Source organism: Podarcis melisellensis, assembly GCF_964234715.1.
Source record: "Podarcis melisellensis genome assembly, chromosome: 8".
Classification (NCBI taxonomy): domain Eukaryota; kingdom Metazoa; phylum Chordata; class Lepidosauria; order Squamata; family Lacertidae; genus Podarcis; species Podarcis melisellensis.
Genome location: NC_138540.1, coordinates 29969421 through 29987545, shown reverse-complemented (window position 1 = coordinate 29987545; position 18125 = coordinate 29969421). Strand labels below are relative to the sequence as shown.

At 48.0% G+C, this 18125-nt stretch overlaps 1 protein-coding gene across 1 annotated transcript in view; it reads right to left on the bottom strand.

Annotated features, from left to right (window-relative positions):
- Window positions 1-15221, bottom strand: part of SLC7A10 (solute carrier family 7 member 10) — a 49432-nt gene extending 34211 nt beyond the window's left edge. The window contains 1 exon segment of the mRNA XM_081922642.1: window positions 14943-15221. Coding sequence (XP_081778768.1) covers window positions 14943-15186 — 244 coding nt within the window. The 5' untranslated portion in view covers window positions 15187-15221.
- Window positions 15222-18125: the final 2904 nt, after the last annotated feature.

The window sequence follows — 18125 nt, the reverse complement described above, 5'->3', positions numbered from 1 at the left end:
TTCAGGTTAAGAACAGTTTCAGGTTAAGAATGGACCTCCGGAACAAATTAAGTACTTAACCCGAGGTACCACTGTATTGGAACTGAGGAGAGATGAAGAAGGAGCCCCTCGTGAGAAGGAAAATGAGGTGGCAGAGAATTTAGCAGTGGTACGGAAAAGGCACCCACTAGATCTGCTTGCCAAGCAGAGGATCTCTTAGCAGTGCAAAGATGCACAACTCCCCTGCCTTAAGTGACCTGTGGTCTGCGCTTTGCTTACAAAGGGAAGATGCACCTTCCTGAGCGAGGCAAGTCCCAGAATTCCTTGCAAGAGTCCCAGCAAGCACTAGGTCACTGGCTCCCAAAATCAGTGGCACTACCCCCTGGGGGCACAGGGAGCAGCCGAGTGGCAAATCACCATCAGACTTCAAAAAGCTGGTATCGCTGGATCAAGTTCCTCAGTTTCGTTGAATTAATCAAACTAAAGAGTTTTAAATGGATTTGGAACAAATGTGCAATTATTCGTTACTGTTTTGAATTAATTGTGTCTTTATGTTCCTTATTGGGTCATGCAAACCATTCTTGTGAATAATGCTTTTTTTAAAATATGAGGTAGGTGGCCCAGGGAGTTTATGGAACGGGGAGGACAGGGCTCCCCAAAAAAGTCTGAGAACTATTGCACTAGGTGGTCTCCTAGCAGAGCATAATTTACCTTCTGCCTGACCTTGTTGTACCCATTTATTTCAACAAGGCCCAGGAACTATGGCTGTCTTTGGCAGCTGGGCATCCTATTCAGTGTTCTGTTCCATGCTTGTCTGTTCTGATTTTTTCCTCCCTTCAGACAAAACTTCCTCCCAGTCCTCTGCCTTTCTTCCCTTCCTGACATCCTGCTCCTTCTGTCTTGCCAGTGTGAGGTGATGCGGCTTGCATTTCATTAGGTGAAATCGAAGCCTCGCACAGCCAGACGGGGGAGAATCTCCTCGCCACACTCTGGGGTGTTATGCAAGGGAGCTCAATCGGCAAAAGCAAATCTGCGCAGAGGGAGAAGGAATCTGGGCTCAAACAAACAAACAAACAAACAAACAAACAAACAAACAATACCAGCAGAGCCCCCCCCTCCAGATCTGGTGTCAGGTGTCTGCCAAGAAGAACCCCCTGACAAGAAGAGTCCCCTGGACTCACTGAGGGAGAATGACTTGCCCAAAGGCCCTCCGAAAGCTGTAGCTGACCCCGAAGACTTTGCAGGTGAAATGAGGGGCAGCCCTCTTCACCCCGACTCTCAGGCCAACCATCACATCCAAGAGGTTTATTGATGGCTACTAGCCACAATGGTTCACAGAAGGCAGAAGTGCTTCTGTGTACCCATTACTGGAAACCCCAGAAGAAGAGAGGGCTTTGTGTTTGAATCCTGCTTGCCGGCTTCCCAGAAGAGGCATTGGTTGGCCACTGTGAGAACAAGATGCTGGACTAGATGGGCCATTGACCTGATTGACCAGTGGGCTCTTATTATTGTTGTTCCTACGTTCTTAGCCACTCACTCAGCACTGCAAAAGGTTCTTTCTCTGCCTGATGAATGTAAAAACTCATTATGGTGTATTGTAGTGGAGGAAATTGCTTGCAAAAAGGTGTACATTGGTCAAAACTGTGTACAAGAAGATGTCTATCATGACACAATCCCCAATTGTCCCTATTTTCCACAGACAGTCCCAGATTTACAAAAGTCATCCTGGTTTCTGATTTGATCCCAGAATGTCCCCCTTTTCCTTAGAATGTCCCTATTTTCATCGGAGAAATGTTAGAGGGTATGGAGTTATACGAGCCAAGGAGATAAGTAACTATACACTACAGCATTTAGAAGACATCTGAAGGTAGTTATGTATAGGGAAGTTTTTTAAATGTTTAATGTTTTATTATGTTTTTATATAGGCTGGAAGCCACCCAGAGTGGCTGGGGCAACCCATTCAGATGAGTCAGGTAAAAATAATAAAATTATTTATTATTAGTATTATGAAATAGGCCACAGGGGTCAGCAAACTTTTTCAGCAGGGGGCCGGTCCACTGTCCCTCAGACTTTGTGAGGGGCTGGACCATATTGGGAGGGAGGGGTGAACGAATTCCTATGCCACACAAATAACCCAGAGATGCATTTTAAATAAAAGCACACATTCTACTCATGTAAAAACACCAGGCAGGTCCCACAAATACCCCAGAGATGCATTTTAAATACAGTGGCACCTCGGGTTACATATGCTTCAGGTTACATACGCTTCAGGTTACAGCCTCCACTAACCCAGAAATAGTGCTTCAGGTTAAGAACTTTGCTTCAGGATGAGAACAGAAATTGTGCTTTAGCGCCGGCAGCAGGAGGCCTCATTAGTTAAAGTGGTGCTTCAGGTTAAGAACAGTTTCAGGTTAAGAACGGACCTCTGGAACGAATTAAGTATTTAACCCGAGGTACCACTGTAAATTTTGAATTATGGTGCTGGAGGAGACTCTTGAGAGTCCCATGGACTGCAAGAAGATCAAACCTCTCCATACTGAAGGAAATCAACCCTGAGTGCTCACTGGAAGGACAGATTGTGAAGCTGAGGCTCCAGTACTTTGGCCACCTCATGAGAAGAGAAGACTCCCTGGAGAAGACCCTGATGTTGGGAAAGATGGAGGGCAGAAGGAGAAGGGGACGGCAGAGGACGAGATGGTTGGATAGTGTTTTCGAGGTTACCAGCATGAGTTTGACCAAACTGCGGGAGGCAGTGGAGGACAGAGGTGCCTGGCGTTCTCTGGTCCATGGGGTCACGAAGAGTCGGACACGACTAAACGACTAAACAACAACAACAACACCACTGTAAAAGGACACATTCTACTCATGTAAAAACACACTGATTCCTGGACCATCTGTGGGCCAGATTTAGAAGGCGACAGGGCCAGATCCGGCCCCCGGGCCTTAGTTTGCCTACCCATAGAATAGGGTGTCCCTATTTTCATCAGAGAGATATTGGAGGGTATGCAGCCCTGTTCCAAAACATGGTGGTGGCTTTTATGTAAGAGTAAGGAAGAAACCTTTCAGGCTAATAGCTGTGCAGACTCAACAGCAAAGCTGATCTCTCCCCACAGGGTTCCCTGCATTTTTGAACCTTTTGCAGTATTTTCTTTTGCAATATTAATGTGTTGCTAAGGTAGCGAGTTCCTTTCGCAGCAAAGCAAAGCACTGAAACCTCTTGGAACTTGCAGGCTCTTGGCAAAGCTGCCCCAACTGCGAGTGCACATATTTAATTATAAAAAGCATATTGAAACTAGTGGCATCTCACAGTTTCATTCCCCTTTTTAAATTTGCTGGGCATGATCCAGCCAAAGCAAAGCACCTGTAACTCCCATCGATGTCAGTGGAAAAGCTTTAAGCAGGGGTTTCATCCCCCATTGAAATGAATGAGGCCCAAAAGATAATGGAGGTGATCCCAGAGTCTGGCCACTGAAAGCATGAGACAGCCAAGCTCAGCCAGTAGGAGCCTGGCTATGGTCTGGATAGCAGACTTGTCTCAAAAACGCTGTGTGTACCTCCTCAAGTTCCTTAAAGAAAAGGCAGGATAGAAATGAAATAAACCAGCAGTTCTTAACTTTATCTTGATCATGCCCACTCTTTTAAATTTGGCAGCTACCTGGTCTGATCCCAATACATTTTATGCAATGAAATCACAGCATTCATTAAGAAGCTTCTTCCTTCCTACTCTCATTTCCTGAATTCCTATGAGCATCATAACAAGGATTCTGCAAGAAGGAAAGCTGAATCCTGTATAATTTATGTGTGTTTCCACCCTAATTTTTCATGCCGTTCAGTGGCTCATTTCAGACATCATATCAAACAATGGTTTGTACTAGCCACAATTTAGAACCCAAACCATGGCTTGAGTTTCCAAATGGAGGCAAACCATGGTTTAGAACCCCTTGTCTGCTTTCACTTTTCATCTGCCCAGCATTCCCATCTTCAGGTGCAGAGAAATGGTTGCAACTGTGGTTTGTCAATTTAAGCATCATGCCGACGAGTGGCTAGCGCAAACCACAAGGTCTAAACCGGGGTCGGCAAACTTTTTCAGCAGGGGGCCTGTCCACTGTCCTTCAAACCTTGTGGGGGGCCAGACTATTTTCGGGGGGGGGATGATGCAAGAGCACCATGAGCTCTGATGGCTGCTTACCTGTGTCTTGCGAGTGGCAGGGGCTGGCGGCGGCGGAGGGACGATAAGTGGCATGCGAAAGGGCTCAGGAGAGGGGCTGCTTAAAATGGCGGCTGCTTGAGTGCTGCTGCTGGCACCAACAAAGCCCAGCCCCCTTCCTCCTCTAGGCAGGTCAGGGAGAAACCAGGAGGAGGGAGGGAGGAGGTGCCACCGCCATGTGAGGGAGAGGGAAAGAATGTGTGCGTTCTGGCAATCCACACGGCGTTTCCCGGACCATCTGCAGGCTGGATCCAGAAGGCAATTGGGCCTGATCCAGCCCGTGGACCTTAGTTTGCTGACCCATGTTCTAAATCTTCTTCACACAATGATTTTCAATTCTGGTTTCGTTGCCAAAGCAAACTGTCACCTGTCAATGAAGACTGCACACTAAACCACAGCTAAACCTTCCCGAATCAAGGTTTGGGGTGAGGTCAAAAATTGACAGAAACAACAGCCACATTTGCTGGATTGATTTCCTCCCAGGACACTTAGTATAAGTGCCCTGCTCTGCCAGGTGGGGAGGAACATCTTACTATGTCGAAACCAGGGATCATAGTTTGTTGCTCCCTTGCAAGCCACATTCCGTCAGCTGGCAACAAACCTTTACTCAAGGTTGGCCAGCGATTGTGGCCTGTGAGGAAGAAACAAACCACAGTCCCTGGGTTTGATTCAATGGGGAGCCAAGGCACAATGGTTGGTTTATCCCACCCACGCCAAAGGAAGAGCAAAGCAGGCGCCATCTGGCAGCAGAGGCTAGCTTGCCGCTGCTTTACAAGAAATCACAACTTGTCGGAAAGTCTGGCTTCCTGTTACCTGTGAATGCAGCCAGTGAGGGCTTCCGCACTGCTTCAAGGGAAACCTGGAGTTTTTAAGAAATGCAGTTCTGCAGCTAAAACCGTATTCAGCAAGTTTTCTGTGCTCCCAGGAAACACACAGCCCTGCCTCCTTCCTCAGCCAGCAGTGAGCCTTATGCAATAATCTGGCCTTGTCTTGAACTTCTGGCGTATATGGATTTCACCCTGGGAAATTTGCAGGAGCAAACAATGTACAACTATTATATTGTAACCAAGGAAATGGAACCGATAAGCCCTCAATTCCTGAAAACACCCATGGATGTTGCAGTATCTACGTGGTGACAATTTGTATTCCAGAGGAGAGGAGGCCAGAAAGTAACACTTGCAAGGGCAGCCATGATGGGTAACAACAGTTTAGCAGCTCAGATTGCACATTGCACCCAGGAAAGTCTGGTCCAAAATCTCAAGGTTTAGAAATTGTGAACATTGTTAACATAAAATCGTGATCTAAAGGGCTAGCCTTCACCTCTTAATTTCCTGGCACAAGCAAAGCGCCCTTTGCACCAGTTTTTGTCTGCTTGACTTGTTTTGTTGTTTACATCTTATATCTGGCGCGTAGGTACATACATGCAAGGAGACCTTCAGGTATAATGCAAGCTACCTTCATGCAAGCTACCTTCAGATATAATAGCAAGCCATGCATGGGCAACTTTGCAGAGAGGTCATGTGGCACAAAGAGACAGCTCCCACTCAGGAACAGCTGCAGGCAGGATTCCTGCTTTGTGGGGGGCTGGACTAGATGACCCTTGGGGTCCCTTCCAACTCTACAGTTCTATGATTCTATGACTCTTTCAGATTTGCAGTTCCCTTCATTGCTTCTCCCTTGCATCACATGTAAGGGGTTGGAATGAGAAACATTCGCAGTTGGCATCCGAGCACAGCAAACAATGGTTTGCTAAGGCTGCTGCATGCCTTTAAACTAGGACCACAAACTAGGACCAGAGGGGTGTGAGTGTCAAACTGGTCCTTTTCATGCTAATTTGTTAGTCTTCAAGGCAAAGGCCACACCGGCTGCATTCAGACGTAACAACAAACCATGGTTGCGAGACAGGCAAGTGCAAACCATAGTTTGCCTGTTTGGATAAGGGGAGGAGGCAGGCAGGTGGACATGAGCCTCAGACTCAGGCTTGCTTGTTGTGCTAAAACTAGGGTGTGGTTCGACTGCAGCAAATATATTATATTTTCCCATCTTTCCTAACCTCCATGACAATTTATTTATTTATCTGTTGCATTTAAATCCTTCCGTTTCCTCCAAGGTGTTCATGATGGTGTATATTGTCCTCCTCCTCATTTAATCTCCACAACAAACCTGCAAGATAGATTAGGTTAGGCTGAGAGGCAGTGACTTGCCCCTGAGGTCACACCAAGGTCTTCACAACTGTGGAGAGATTTGAACCCTGGTCTCCTGGGTTCAACACTCTAACCACCACACCACATTTGCATTCAGCGTTAGAATGGGGCCCCAAGTGTATGCACTCCCTTTCATTTCAGCATCTATAAAGGAGAATATTGCCCTGTGTTGCCTCTTACTCCTTTCCTGAATCCCTGAAAATGGGCAAGTGAGATTGAAGCACAGAACGTGGTCCTGAACGTGTATACTGACTTTGAGCCCGATGTCTCAGCGCATGAGGCAGGGAGCACGCTGGGTTGTATTTGTGTTTTCTGCCCAGCCCCAACTTGAAAAGGAGTTGCAGGGATCAAGCTGGTGTTTGAACTTGAAAGGCAATGCAGTATAGTGGTTAGAGCATTGGGCAAGGACCAGGTGAAGACTAGGGTTCAAATCTCCCCACAGGTGCCCTTTGGCTAGTCATTCTTTCTCAGCCTAACCTACTGAACAGGGTTACTGGCATGTACTATGGAGAGGGGCCACTTTGAGCTCCTTGGTGGATTATAAAAGCAATTATTAAGTAAAAGTAATGGCATGTAAATAAATACGTAAATAAATTGTGGTCTTATCCTCTCAACAAGAGCAGCAAATTTCTTTCCAGTTTCTCAGAGCTATCATGCTATGAATAATTTACAAGCCTAATCTACCTCACGGGGTTGTTTTGGGGATTAAAGGAGGAAGGGGATAACCATACATTCCTTGGGGGGAAATGTGGTGCATACAGTGGTACCTTGGGTTACATACGCTTCAGGTTACATACGCTTCAGGTTACAGACTCTGCTAACCCAGAAATAGTGCTTCAGGTTAAGAACTTTGCTTCAGGATGAGAACAGAAATCGTGCTCCAGTGGCACAGCGACAGCGGGAGGCCCCATTAGCTAAAGTTAAGAACAGTTCGGGTTAAGAACAGTTTCAGGTTAAGTACGGACCTCTGGAACGAATTAAGTACTTAACCTGAGGTACCACTGTATATGCAATGAATAAATAAAAGTAATAAATGAGCAGAATGCAAAGCAACCAAGTTATCCCGAAGGCCTCACTTATAAAAGGTCAGAACTGACCAGTGAAAAGGTTGGCTCATTGATTAGTTGTCCATTCAATATTGATGCGTATTTTCATTATTGGATTCTATAGACAAAACATTAGGACATACTGTAATCTTTTCATCACGTGTTTAATATTCTTGTACTATTTAAGCACAACACACAAACATGGCTATGGACGTTTGTTGGAATGGCTGTCACTCAGTGACAGAGCACCTGCTATTCACCTAAATTCAATTCCCAATAGCAGTATCACCAGGCGGGGCTGGGAGACAGTTCCCTGCTGAGACCCTGGAGAGCCATTGCTGCCAATCAGTGTAATAATAATAATAATAATAATAATAATAATAATAATAATAATAATTTATACCCCACCCATCTGGCTGAGTTTCCCCAGCCACTCTGGGCGGCTCCCAATTGAGTGTTAAAAACAATACAGCTAGATGGACCAATGGTCTAATTTGGTGTAAGGCGTCTTCCTACGTTTCATGCTCTACCCCCAAGAAAGAAAAATATAGAGACGCTTTCATCACACAAGAAAAGGGACTTCAAAACAGCCTCGTCTCCATTAGAAGTCATGGATGTTGGATGTGGAAGACATGTTAAGAGGTTGCTGTACACAAAGCAAAACTACTTTGAGTATGGAATCAAGTATGGAATCAAAAGCAGGGAAAAGCAAGCTATGGCTGCCTTTGCCAATCTAGTGCTGTCCAGATGTTTTGGACAACAACTCCCATCAGCCCCAGCCATCAATGAAATTGCAAAGTGGAACCCGATCCGTACAGAGCAGGGGGGAGAGGATCGCAGGGGCCTGTACGACAAAGAATTCTGAAAAGCGGGGGAAGCCAGACACTTGGAGAGAGCCCCATGTACATACCACAGGGTTTGGCTCATGCTTGGTTGAAAGTAGGGACTGCTCTCACAATCCCTATGAACATCCACTGAAAAAGCGAAAAGAACTCATGCTCTGTCGCGTACAGGCAAATTGCGGTGTGCCAGCAGACCAGCATCACTAACTAGGCTTGGCAGGAGTGTGTGTGTCTTTAAACCATGGTTTGTGATAATGATGGTTTAGCTGAATGTCATAAAAACAGAAGAAGAGCCCACTGGGTTGTGCTAATGGCCAGCATCATGTTCTCGCAGTGGGAAACCAGCAAGCGAGATTAGAGCACAAGAGGCCTCTCCCCTCCTGTGATTTCCAGCAACCGAATCTCCCCAACACTCAGCTTCATTAGATGTGCAAATTGGCAAACCAAAATTATGGTGGTTGTGTCCCCTCCAAGAGGCTTGCCTGTGTCAGAGGAATGAAGTTGATGAGGGGATGGGGAATCAAAGGAGACAAGAAACTCTCAACCATGTATGTTTGGAACCTCAAGTCATGGTTGCTTGGGTTCTAAACTACGGTTAGAGCAAACTATGGTTTAGTGTGATATATGAACCGAGTCGATCTGAGCTAGATTTTCACTGCATTGCACAAGTGATGGCAAGTTCACACAGCTGTAAGCTGTCCTACAAAAATGCTCTTGAAAGTCATCTAGATCGTTACACTGTTTGTTGTCGATGTTTTCTTTTAGGAACAAACTTTTTTTAAAAATGCAAAAATCCATATCTCATTGGTTCCCTTTTTGGAAAAAAATTGGAAACAGTCTTAAAATGAAGGGGTGGGTATGTCAGTATTATTACTGTATTCCCATTTTGCTGTGTTTCTGGAGAGGGAGGTGAAACTGAGAGATTCTGGCATGCCTAAGTCCATATTTGAGGCACAATTTAGCTCAGAGCCTTGCTGGGCTACACAGCTTATGCTTGTAACCACTATGTTCTGTCGAGCTCTCAAGAAAAACGCCTCTGTCAGAAAAGATGCCTGGCTTCCCTGCGACAGAAAGGTAACAAATTGTGCTCTTATTTATTCCTTCGGTTGCCTCCATTAAATAGTAAGCCAGGAAACAGGGTTCATCGGATTGCCCTCCCTCTTTTCTGACGTGCCTGATAATAATATCGCTATTCGAATCAAAGCATTGTAGTGTTGGAAGGGACCCCGAGGGTCATCTAGTCCAACCCGCTGCAATCCAGGAATGAAAAACAAAAGCATCCGTGGCAGGCAGCCATCTTTATTAATCATAATACTAATATCACACACATCTCCACACATCACCTTGGGTTGCCCTCGGTTTCCCCCATGCAAAATATCTCCATACCCTGACACAGCGGTGTTAACTATATTTTGAATGAACAACAAAAAAGGGGGTCATAATTAATATTCCCAGGACTGAATGCCATTGTGTCCCACAAAGAGGAAGAGGAAAGTGACATGGGCAGGTCAACCTGTTCCTCGCCATCAGAAACCACTTCATTCTTCCCCTGAATATGTTGGTGGCTACTCCTTTCTCCCTCCCTCCCCTTGGTTTTGTACCCAGGATGAGGGTCTTTGATGTTGGACGAAGATCAGCTGTGGCAGGAAGGCACATGGATGGACAAGAAAAATGGTTTTCTGTGTCCTCCGGGGACTCAATTAGGAAAATGGTGATGTATGTTGGTTTGTTTTCCCCCTTTCCCCTTGCCAGGAAACTCTTAATTAGAGCTCCTTGTTCTTTTCCTTTCTGTGTGGCTGGTTTTGGGACCTCAGAGGTGAGCTGCTAGTCAGGAAGGTTTTCGCGAGGGTTTCTTTCAAGGCAGCAGCGCTAGCTCCTTGGTGGGGCACATACTTCATCAGTGAAAAGTCCCGGGTTCAATCCCTGGCTTCTGCCATTACCTCCTCCCCTGCCCTTAAAGGGGGTGGTGGTGGTGTCAGGTAGCAAGAGATAGGAAAGACTCTCCCCCTGCATTTCAGTTCAAACTTCTCAGCACAGACACATTCTGGTCTGCAGTTTTGACTGACGTACCCATTTTTGCAAGCAAGACCCCCTCTTAGACTGCATCTTTCTAATTTATTTTCACAGCCTGACTGTGTTTTGGTTCTCATGTGGCTTTCCTAGATATGCTGTTCAAAGCAAACCGAATCAAAATCTCTGCCCCATCCCTACCTCTCCTAGAAATCCCGGGAAGCTCCTGTCACTCAAAGAGATGGCAGTGATGGTGATGATTCCTATTCCTGATAGGCCCCAGTCCTGTTGTTAATTTCCCTCCCTCGGATGATGCAGAAGCCCTGCTTTCCCTAAGCTGCTGCTTAAAAGCTTTTGGTCCTAATGGGAGCAAAAAAGGACGTTTTAAGAAAAAGGATGTTTTAAGGACGAGAGGATATACTAAAGACTCGGAGTCTCAGCAGACCCTGAACCACATCCAGCCACAGCTCAGCCTATGCAGTCCACAACAGTGGACAATTCAGTTGTCAACCCATGTGAAGCAATCACATGACCCAGACCACACTCTCCTGGGTCTGCATGTTACAGGGAGGGTTCCCAAATTACCAAGGTCTGGACTGTTCCTGGGTCTCTTCCGCTTTTAAGAGTCTGGTATATCATCGCCAGTGGATAATCTGAGAAATGAGACACTGGAACTTCTCACAGCACAGAGTGAGACACCAGCTTACTCCAGATGTTCCATGTCATGTGAATGAACATTGTGTTCACACAACTCTCCCTTACACTCTCTGACATCTTTCCTTCCCAGTGTGTGGTGAACCATACTGTACCACATATGATCTGGAAAAACTATGGTCTGCAGAAAACATGAGTTTCCCCACAAACCATGCAATGTCTGCTTTCGATGTATCAGAAAACAGCTTTGCTGCCGACACAAGCCCTATGAGGGCTCAATTCAGAACACACCCACAGAACTTATGCATCCTCAAAGAGCGGGAAGGCATTGCCACAGCAGAGAGCAAAACTTGCAAAAATTTCCATATACTCTGGAGCAGGGCCTTTTCGGTGGCAGCACCCCAGTTGTGCAGCTCCCTCGCCTTGGAGGCACAAGGGGCCACAGCACTGATAGGCTTCCAGCACACAGCAAAGACTCTTTTGGTCTCCTGAACTTTTAGAGGACATGTTTGGTTTAAATTCTACTTCCCTCCGCCTTAGGCTCTGACCGAGCAGGAATGGTAGGCCCACAGTATCACCCATCACTTTGCAAACTCCTTTCCAAACCAGCAGTTAAGTTATACCCACCCTGGCAGCTTAAAACACAGCAAAGTCCTTTTCCCTCCCCCTGCCCTGCACTTCAAGTCTCCTTTGCGCACCAGAGAATCTTCCTTCGATGCACATTACCTGACTCCTTTCCCCATGCCTGCAACAACCCCCACAAACTCCTATTCAAGGAAGCCATCATCCACACATGCCCAACAACTGTCCAAACTGTGCACACCTCAGCTTAACCACAGTGTGTGTTTTCAAATTGGACGGAAGCTGGTTTGAGGGGAAACAAATCCATCAGGAGTATTCCTCAAGAAATTACAGGTTGTCTATGGATTGTGGCTAGCACCCATGGATCTTCAGCTTCATGCAGCAGCGGTGGGAGTGTACTGGAGCCAGGGCAATGGTCCTGCATGCAAGTCTATATGGTTGGGGCATATATCCAGGGATGTCTGGGAGAGATCTTTGCCCGAAACTCTGAAGAGCTGCTGCCAGCCAGTGTAGACAATACTGCACTAGATGGACCAACGGTCTTGACTCAGTGTAAGGCAGCTTCCTATCCCCCCCCTTCCTCCGAAAGAGCCCTATGAGGCAGGTTGGGCTGATAGAGTGTGACTGGCCCTCAATGTCACCCAGTGAGCTTTGTGGCCTAGCAGGGCTCTGAGCATGGGTCTCCCCGGTCCTAATGCACGACTCTTCTCCATTACACCACACTGTCCTTGTTGCAAGCTCAGGAGGCTTGAGGCCATTGCAAGGAGTCTGGGATCAGAGGGTGGGGGGCTTGCTTCCTTCTCCACGCTCTGGGCCCAAACCCCTAATGGACAAGCTTCATCTTGGATGCAGCTGCTGCTGGGTTGAAAACAAACCCACACAGACTGATCCCCATCTAGTCTTTGGCCACAGGTGGGAAGGACCAAGCTCAGTGGTTGAATTATGGAATCATAGCATTGTAGAGATGGAAGGGACCCTGAGGATCATCTAGTCCAATGGCCTGAAATTCAGGAATCACAACTTATGCATCCCTGACTGATGGCCACCAGAACTCTATTCAAAAACCTACAACGAAGGAGTCCGTTCCACTGTTAAACAGCTTTTACTATCAGAAAGTTCTCCTTAAGGTTTTGTTGCAATCTCCTTTCTCATCGTTTGAATCCATTCATGGTCCTACCCTCTGGAGCAGCAGAGAACAAGCTTGCTGCTTCTTCCATGTGACAGCCCTTTGGATATTTGAAGACAGCCATCATGCCAACCTCTCTGCCTCTTCTTTTCCAGGCTAAATCTATTCCTCATCCTCAACTGTCCCTCATAAAGCTTGGTTTCCAGACCCTTTTATCCTTTGCTCAGCGGGAAGAAGGTCCCTGGCCAGTGATGGGGAAAGAGAAAAGCCCGTGACTGAGACCCTGGAAAGTCACTGCCAGTCTGAGTGGACAATACTGTGCTGGAATCTTGTTAAAGCAGAAAGGGGTCAAACCATCGCAAGAGGCAGGCACCCCCAAACTCAGCCCTCCAGATGTTTTGGGACTACAGTTTCCATCATCCCTGACCACTGGTCCTGGTAGCTAGGGATGATGGGAGTTGTAGTCCCAAAACATCTGGAGGGCCGAGTTTGGGGAGGCCTGGCAAGAGGTGTTGAAATTTTGGGAGGCTAGATAGCTGCAATGGAACGGTCTCAGGGTGGGGGGGCACATTTTTATTTTTTATTATTATTACTTTGTTAAAATAAAAATAATATTCATGAGGGGGGGGGGAAATCTGTACTGGAATCTGACTTGAGACAAAGCTGCTTCCGATGTCTGATGTTTGGCTTTGGACCTGAGCTTGCAGCTGGCTGAGAAGACTCACCAGAGAGCCTGGCATGGTGAGCCCTTTGGACTGGGTCTCTCTTGGATCCCAGCACCTAGTGGATGAAGAATTGAGGGGGGCCAGGGAGGGGGGGATGGACCTCTCTCTTCCTCATCCCATTCCTCAAAAGCCCCCACTTGCAAAGGAGCCAGCTCCTAGGAGACGAAGTCCCTTCTGCTTCCCACAATATAATATTTGAGGGGGGCAGGTGTCCCCCAAAGTTGATAGGCATTGTCATTCAAATGGGGTTTGTGTGTGCTGCATCTTGTGATCGATTATGTGGGGCAGGTCATTCGGACACTTACCTGCCCCCCCTATTTTATCCAAGTTAGCACCCCCACCCACTTCTCCAGTAGTATTGAATTATATTAAAAATGTGAGATTTGAATAGATTTAAAATTATAAGCTGTGGTGTTTTGTTTTTAAATCTGTTTTGATGCATATATTAGAAGAGACGCCAGTTTGGGATCCTGGTGTATTTCTTGAAGTCCTGTCCTATCTTTTGGATGTGGTAGAGGGAGGCATCTCAACAAAAGCAGTTGGATTTTCCTTCCTCTGGGACACCAAAGTTCCCACAACGGCCAGCATCCCTCAGGACCAAACCACAGGTTAAAGAAAATGCAAAAAATTCAGGATTCTTTTTATATTTAAAAAAGCAAATAGCTGGAGGTGTGTGGTAATTAATAGGATCAGGGCATACATAGAAGGAGGATTTAACCCTTTTCTTCCCTGTTGTGGTCCTGGGCTTGGCGGGGGGGGGCGATATATACTGAATGTGGCATTTGCTTTTGGGATGGGATGGGGGATTTCTTCTTAATGCAGGTGGACCAGTAATGCACATTAGTAGGGCACACTTGCTCACAGGTGATAAAAGTGCACAGGACAATGCACTTGGACACTTGGACACTTTCAAAACCGGATCTCCAAAGAGGCAGTGTGGCATAGTAGTTAGAGTGTCAGACTTACTAAAGCCAAGGAGACATGGGTTCAAATCACAAGGAAGCTCACTCTTCCAAACTCAGCCTGAAGTCTTCTCCCTCCCTTTCAAACCATCCAGAAAGGGCTGTTGTGAGGACAGCATGGGGGGCGGCAGAGAAACAGCAACGAGGATCCCCCCCAGCTTTTGGGAAGGCAAGCCGGACAAAAACCGCAATCCATACGGACGGCAAAGCGACGATTCACACATGCCCACCAACAACCTGGTAGGCTACAGGTGCCACCGGCGTTTGCCGCGAAGCAGGTGCCCGGGATCTGCGGAAGCGTGGCACTGCCACCGACGTTACTCCAGGAAGCTCGGATCCGGTCCCCATTCCCACCCCACAACGCAGGAGAAAGCCAAGGGCAGGTGAGCACCCGATCCCTGCTTTGCTGGGCGCGATCCGCCGACTCCCCCCCCCAGCCAAACCCCCACTTTTTGAGCCAAGATAGATCTCATGGTGGGGGGGGCAGAGTCTCGAGGAGCCCCCGTCCCTCCCGCACAGACTTTCCTCGGAGTTTCTGCCCGACGCCCCCTTCCCCGGGAGGCGACCCCCTCCCTCCCTCTCTCTCCCCCCACCCCAACTCTGACCTATGATGATGGCACAGGCGCTGACCAGCCCGATCTCCTTCTTGAGCGCGACCTTCTCGGCGGCGCCGGCGGGGCTGCTCGGGGGGGCGGCGCCCTCCGCCCGGCTGCCGCTCCCTCCGCCGCCGCCCTGCTGGGGGGTCTTCCCGGGGGGCTGCGGCTGCTCCTGCCGGGCGGGAGGGGCCGGCTGCTGCTGCTGCGCCGCGATGCTCTTGCGGAGGCTCCGCTGCTGGTTCTCCCCGGCCATCGCCTCGCCTCCCCCGCCGCCGCCGCCGCCGGAGCCCTCCGCTCTGCTCTGCCGCCCAGCTGCGGGAGAGGGGGCAACGGGGAGAGGGAGGGAGGGACGGAGGCGCATGCGCCGTGCGAGGAGAGGAGCCCGGGGCGCCCGAGGTGGCTCGGCCCGGGGCTGGCGGGGGGCGGGGGAGGTCGTGTTGTTTGTAACCCACCCACCCCCTCCGATTTCCAAGTCTGCGCGTCCAGTGAGAGAGAGAAAAGGATAGACGCGTGTAGACACATTCACACGCAAACGCGGACCATGCAGGCGCGTCTGGGTGCAGAGACACTTTTGGGGGGGGCTGTACGAGCAGCAGGGGGAGGTGAAGGAGGTGGGGCGGGGGGCGTTCGGCTCCGCTTGGATCCCCTCCCTCCACCGGCCTCGGCATCCCTCGCCAGCCCGGGATCAGCCGGGCAAAGGGTTCCTAGGGAAGCCCCGCCAGGCGCTGCTGGACTCGGGCTCCCCTCAGCTCCAACCATTGGTCCTGCTGGCCTTGGGCTGTAGGAAGTTGGACTGGACTCGTGCCCGTTGGGCTTTTCCCTTGGCGGGGGTCACTTTCTATGTGTGGCGAGGGGGGGGGAGAACGGTGTAGGAGAACGGTGTAGGAACTTGACAATTTATCTTTCGGTTGCTATTTTGTTAATATTGTTGCATAGATTATAAATGCTGCGTTGATTGGTTAAACATATAATCATATGCACTATTGCTTTAAACGGGATGTTTGGCTCTTTTTCAGTTGTTGCTTTGTTAACAGTGCTTTATAGATTGCAATTGTTTGGCTGATGCCTGTGGCAATCCATTCAGACTGGTGGGGTACAAATAAATTAACAATAATAATAATTCTATAGGATGCCTGGTGGATTTGTGATGTTCTATTCTAATGTCCTAATGTTTCTGTTCTCGTTTGTAAGCCGCATTGGGATTCATTTGGCTGGAAAGCGGCGTGGAAATGAATCATATTGATCAAATCTCTCTCGCAACACGCACGCACTCCTCGAGGAACAAAATAAAAACCCTCGAAAGCTGATCTTGGGAGCTGTCGGAAAATGAGATTTTGTTTCATTAGAGAGACAAATCCCCCAGGAAAACCCACGCACGCGTCTTCTCTCGTGGTACCAAAAAAAGGGTACATGCTTTTGTCGCTTGCTTCAAACCCACCTGAACCTTTATGATCCTCAAGATCCCTTCCAACTCTACCATTCTTTTATTCTATTCAAAATAAAAAGATTCCTTCCAGTAGCATCTTGGAGACCAACTAAGTTTGTTATTGGTATGATCTTTCGCGTGCATGCACACTTCTTCAGATACTGTTCTCCTTGTCCCGACGGGACTTGGCCGAGCAACCTTTGCAATGCAAAGCAATGCAGACGCTGGACGCGGTCCTGATTCGGCCTTAACCTCAGATAACCGGCTCACTTGCAGAGCGCGTCAGCCCTAGATCTTCCCCTGCACCTGCCCCCAAACCTCGCAGAGCCTTTTCTTGGGGGGCGTCTGCAGTTCGGGGGGGGGGATTTTTAAAAAAATGTCCCTGTGAATCGGGAGAGGTTGACTCGATAACTCACGTTCTTCTGCATTGCTCCATATCAAAGTTTTTTCTTGAACCCTGTTAGCAAAAATTGACCTGGACGATCACAGGGACAATTTGATGCTGTTCTCCTCCCTCCCTCTCTCTTTTTTTGAGGGGGTGGGGAGCTAAACATTTTGCTGCTTCCAGGGACGAATCTCAGCATCCTTGTCATTTTCCTTTCTGTGCCTGGAGTTCTGCAGCAGGAGACTGTCGCGAGTCATTTTATTGTTACGGGTCTCTCTGTTTTGTTTCGTTTGGTGTTATTTGATACTTATGAATTTTATGAAATTTTATTTCATAACATTTATACGCGGCTTGAGTGTATAAACCCTCAAAAACCGGCTTGCATAAGGAATAAAAAATGAAATCAAATAAAGATATACAACAATAGTTTAAAACATACAAAAAGTTAAAATGCTAAAACAGGTTGAAATTCACATCTACTTTCTAAGCGTCTGGGGAGGCATGTCTGAACACGAATGCTTTCAGCAGGGGCCAAAATATATCTGGCAAAGTTTCTTTTATGAATACTGGTCGTTGGATCTTAATTGATTGATTGATTGAGAAACTTCTGCCATGACACGTTTGTTAGTCTTTTAAGGTGTCCTGAGACACTCTCTCTCTCTCTCTCTCTCTCTCTCTCTCTCTCTCTCTCTCTCTCTCTCTCTCTCTCTCTCTCTCTCTCTCTCTCTCTCTCTCTCTCTCCTTAGCTATAAGGGACTTTTGTCACAAAAGAGCAAATTTCTCCGGGCAACCTTTAGCGCTAACATCCTGGGGGATGAGCGCATTCTTCTGCTACGGGTGAAAATCACAGCCCCATCCCAGGAGGCGCTGGGTGCAATGGAGCTGCCTTGCTTGGGCTGTGGACACCCGGCCGCTTCCTCCACCTGCATAGCTGTCAACTTTTTTAAAGGGAATTTCCCTTAAAAAGGGGAAAACGTTGACAGCTATGTCGGCCTGCTGCCGGTGCTTGAAGCCGAATGCCCGCGAGGTTAGTCGCGACCCATGCAGATCTAGTGGCCGCTTGAGAAATCCCCCCCGTATGACGCGCTTCCCCTCCAACCAGCTCCCCTCCAACTTGAAATCCGCCGGGCGCCGGCCCTTTGCGGAGGTGTGTCCGCTTGAGATGTGTCCCTTGCGCACGCGCAGATGGCAGCTTTCTCCACACGGGAGTTTTCAGGAAACAAATCACAGAGGGTGGGCATTGCGGGAAGCCTTCCAAAAAAGTGGGCCCAGTGAAGGGGAAAGGCGGCTTGGAATGGAGCAGACGGCTTTTTTTGGTTAGTTTCTGGCTTTGCAAAGTTCAGTTTTGATAGGCAAGATTGTAAACTGTTTCCAATTTATT